This window comes from Curcuma longa, chromosome 4 (genome assembly GCF_044706935.1).
Source record: "Curcuma longa cultivar G26 ecotype Majalengka, Jawa Barat chromosome 4, ITB_CL_G26_1.1, whole genome shotgun sequence".
Taxonomy (NCBI): Eukaryota; Viridiplantae; Streptophyta; class Magnoliopsida; order Zingiberales; family Zingiberaceae; genus Curcuma; species Curcuma longa.
Window position 1 is genome coordinate 816,481 of NC_133864.1, and position 2,849 is coordinate 819,329.

The 2,849-nt window shown below is 41.6% G+C and overlaps 1 protein-coding gene across 1 annotated transcript; it reads left to right on the plus strand.

The window, feature by feature from the left end:
* The first annotated feature begins 1,993 nt into the window (after window positions 1-1,993).
* On the plus strand, window positions 1,994-2,849 carry LOC141828563 (uncharacterized). The gene has a single exon (XM_074716017.1). It carries the CDS (start codon window positions 2,056-2,058, stop codon window positions 2,710-2,712), a length of 657 nt encoding a protein of 218 aa, XP_074572118.1. The 5' UTR covers window positions 1,994-2,055; the 3' UTR covers window positions 2,713-2,849.

Consider the following 2,849-nt stretch of genomic DNA (forward strand, 5'->3'; position numbering starts at 1 on the left):
GAACACGAACGTCATCAATTCTATTGAGACTAGCACATTTTAAACCCTTGATTTATCAAGCAGCTATTCTCACTGGCTGGAGATATTGGATGTTGAGAGTTAAACGTGTATGCTAGTTAAAGGTAACTAATTCATTGGAGTGACCTACTGTGAGACGTCATATAGTTCTATACATATGTCAATGAAGATCTCAGTACTTAAGTGCGAGTCTTTGTTAATAGACTTGCAGTATTCAAGTCACCTTGGTCATGAAAGTTTATATTTTGACATCTTAAGAAAACATCTCCGAAGAGGCACTACTAAGTGTTGTTAAAGACCGATTTTCTTGTAGTGACTCCACATCTACTTCATTTCCTTATCAACAGTTGGGACCTATACTTATGTGGGTCCACTAAAAGCTACTACAAATATTCTCAAACATAGCGCCATGGCCAAATGGAAAGACAATCATACGGCTGTTAGACTTGGTCCCCTAGATGCCCCTCTACAAATACGTGGTGCTTAGCGATTGGAGAGACCTTCAACGATTGTCGGATCTGGTTTTCTCATAAGCTCTGATATGAAGATGCTCGACCACTCAGCTCAAGTAGCCCGATGTTCAAGACCACTCCTTAACTACTTCATTTCCTTATTTACAGTTGGAGCCTATTAAAACTATGTGAGCCCACTGATAGCTACTATACAAATATTCTCAAATGCAGCACCATAATTGAATAGCTAGAAAGGCAATCATATGGCTATCAAACCTGGTCCCCTTGATGCCCCTCTACAAATACGTGGTATTTAGTGATTAGAGAGGCCTTCAAATGGTTATCGGATCAGGTCTCCTCATCGTCTGATATATGCAGGAAATATTATTACACACACTCATCCTTTTCTTATTCTTCCCTACTATCCTTGTCTTTTAGCCCGGTGTTAACTTAAACGTCAGAGTGGACATACCGAATCTATCCCAGCGCCCATTCTAACCCTCATCTAAGTATTACAGATATCCTACGAGTTTCCTTCGCCTTCGTCATTATCATCGTCAACCTCATATTATCAACAATTACTTATTAATTCACCTTGCTAGCCGTATGGGAACACATATAGAATTGAGTAACTCAATATAACAATATATTGACCATAATTATATAATTTTGGGAATAAAATGATAAGAATTTATAAATATTAAGAGGTTTTAAAAATAAACTTAAAACTCTAAGGGAAATTTTTTAAAATAATAATAGTGAGGCAAAATAGAATTTAGTAGTAAGTTCTAACATTAAAAATAGTACGATTGATAAAGAACATTATTTAGAAGTGAATTCATATTTTTGTAAACTATATATCAATTTAAATTTGCATCGAAGATTATTTTTCATTTAAAACAAAATTGATAAAAATAATGTTAATTTTTAAACTAATATTATACATTACATTGATTAAAAAATCCATAAAAATTTATCTAAATTTAACTCATTTAGCACGCACCAAGCAATTGTTTGTTGTAGATTCGTGTTCTCCGGAATTTAGTTGAGTTGGTTACGACGCAGCAGACTTGCAGAAGAGGACAAGGGTTCGAATCCTGGCGAAGTCAAGCTAGAGGCTAGGGCCTGTAATTTCCCAGACTAAAAAGCGTGTTTAATTACGTGCAAACTCAAAGAAGGCATCTTCACTTGGAAGGCCCTCCACGGCCACCAGTTTCTGAAAAAAAAAAAAACTCAACTGCTTGCGTTTGCGCTTGCACTTGTGCCTCTGCGAATCATGGCATAAGAACATGATGACTCATTCGGTTGTAGCGTAGATAGGATCGCAGTCGGATCAAACGCATGCAGGTGAAGCAGTATGCATGCCATCGCATCTGATCCATTTCTTTTTCCTGAAACATTCTCCATTCCTAACCAGATTCCAGATGCCGCTGCCACAACGAAGATGAATAATAACGCTCTACGTTTTCAATATATTTATTAATGTCGATGTGAAGTCTTCAATATAAAAAGAAGCAGCCTCGTCTCCCATGTAATGCTCAGCGTTCGTCTAGTTATCTGCTCAAATTAAATTAAATTAAATTAAATGGATCCCGTCACGGCGGAGAAGATCGCAGCCAGGCGCCGCTACCGCCCATTCGGCCGCATATACACGCTCCTCCGCTGCATCGAGGCCCTCGCCACGCTCATACTCCTCTCCTGGTCCTCCGCCCGCCTCCCTGCCGCCGCAAAGCTCGCCCTCGACCTCTCGGTCCGCCTCCTCACTCTCCTCCGCGGTCACCGCTTCGTCTTCCTCCTTGGAAACGCTATCATCCTCACCCTCCTCGCCCTTTCCTGCCGCCACTCCACCTCCGGCTCCTGCGGCAGCGACATCTACGATCAGTTCCTCGCGTGCAAAAGCAGGGCGCCGCCGGCGCCGGTGGTGGTGGAAGTTCCAGAGAAGACAGAGGAGATTATCTCTCCCGTGGACGGGGGAAGAAAAGAAAAGAAAGCGTGCCGGAGGAGCAGGTCAGAGAAGATGGAGCGTCGGCTGACCAAGCCGGACCTCCGACGATCTGCATCAGCGATCTCCGGTGGGGAGGAGAAGGTTGCGGAGGGGTCTAACGAGGAGGCTGATGAATTCCGGCGGATGGTGGAATTATTTATCGCAACGCAGCAGAAGAGGTTTCACCGGGAGGAATCCATGGCCCTATTTGTCTCCGACGAAGAACAACCACAATCTTCCATTGTAGCTTGTTCCTGAGAATATCAATATCATAGAACATGAACATATAGGAAATCAGAAAACAAAAAAGTATATATATTGACCTTGTAAACAAAAAATTTGGCAAGTTAAAAGTGTGATAAAGTTTCTGGAAATTATTGATGCATGCTTCATTA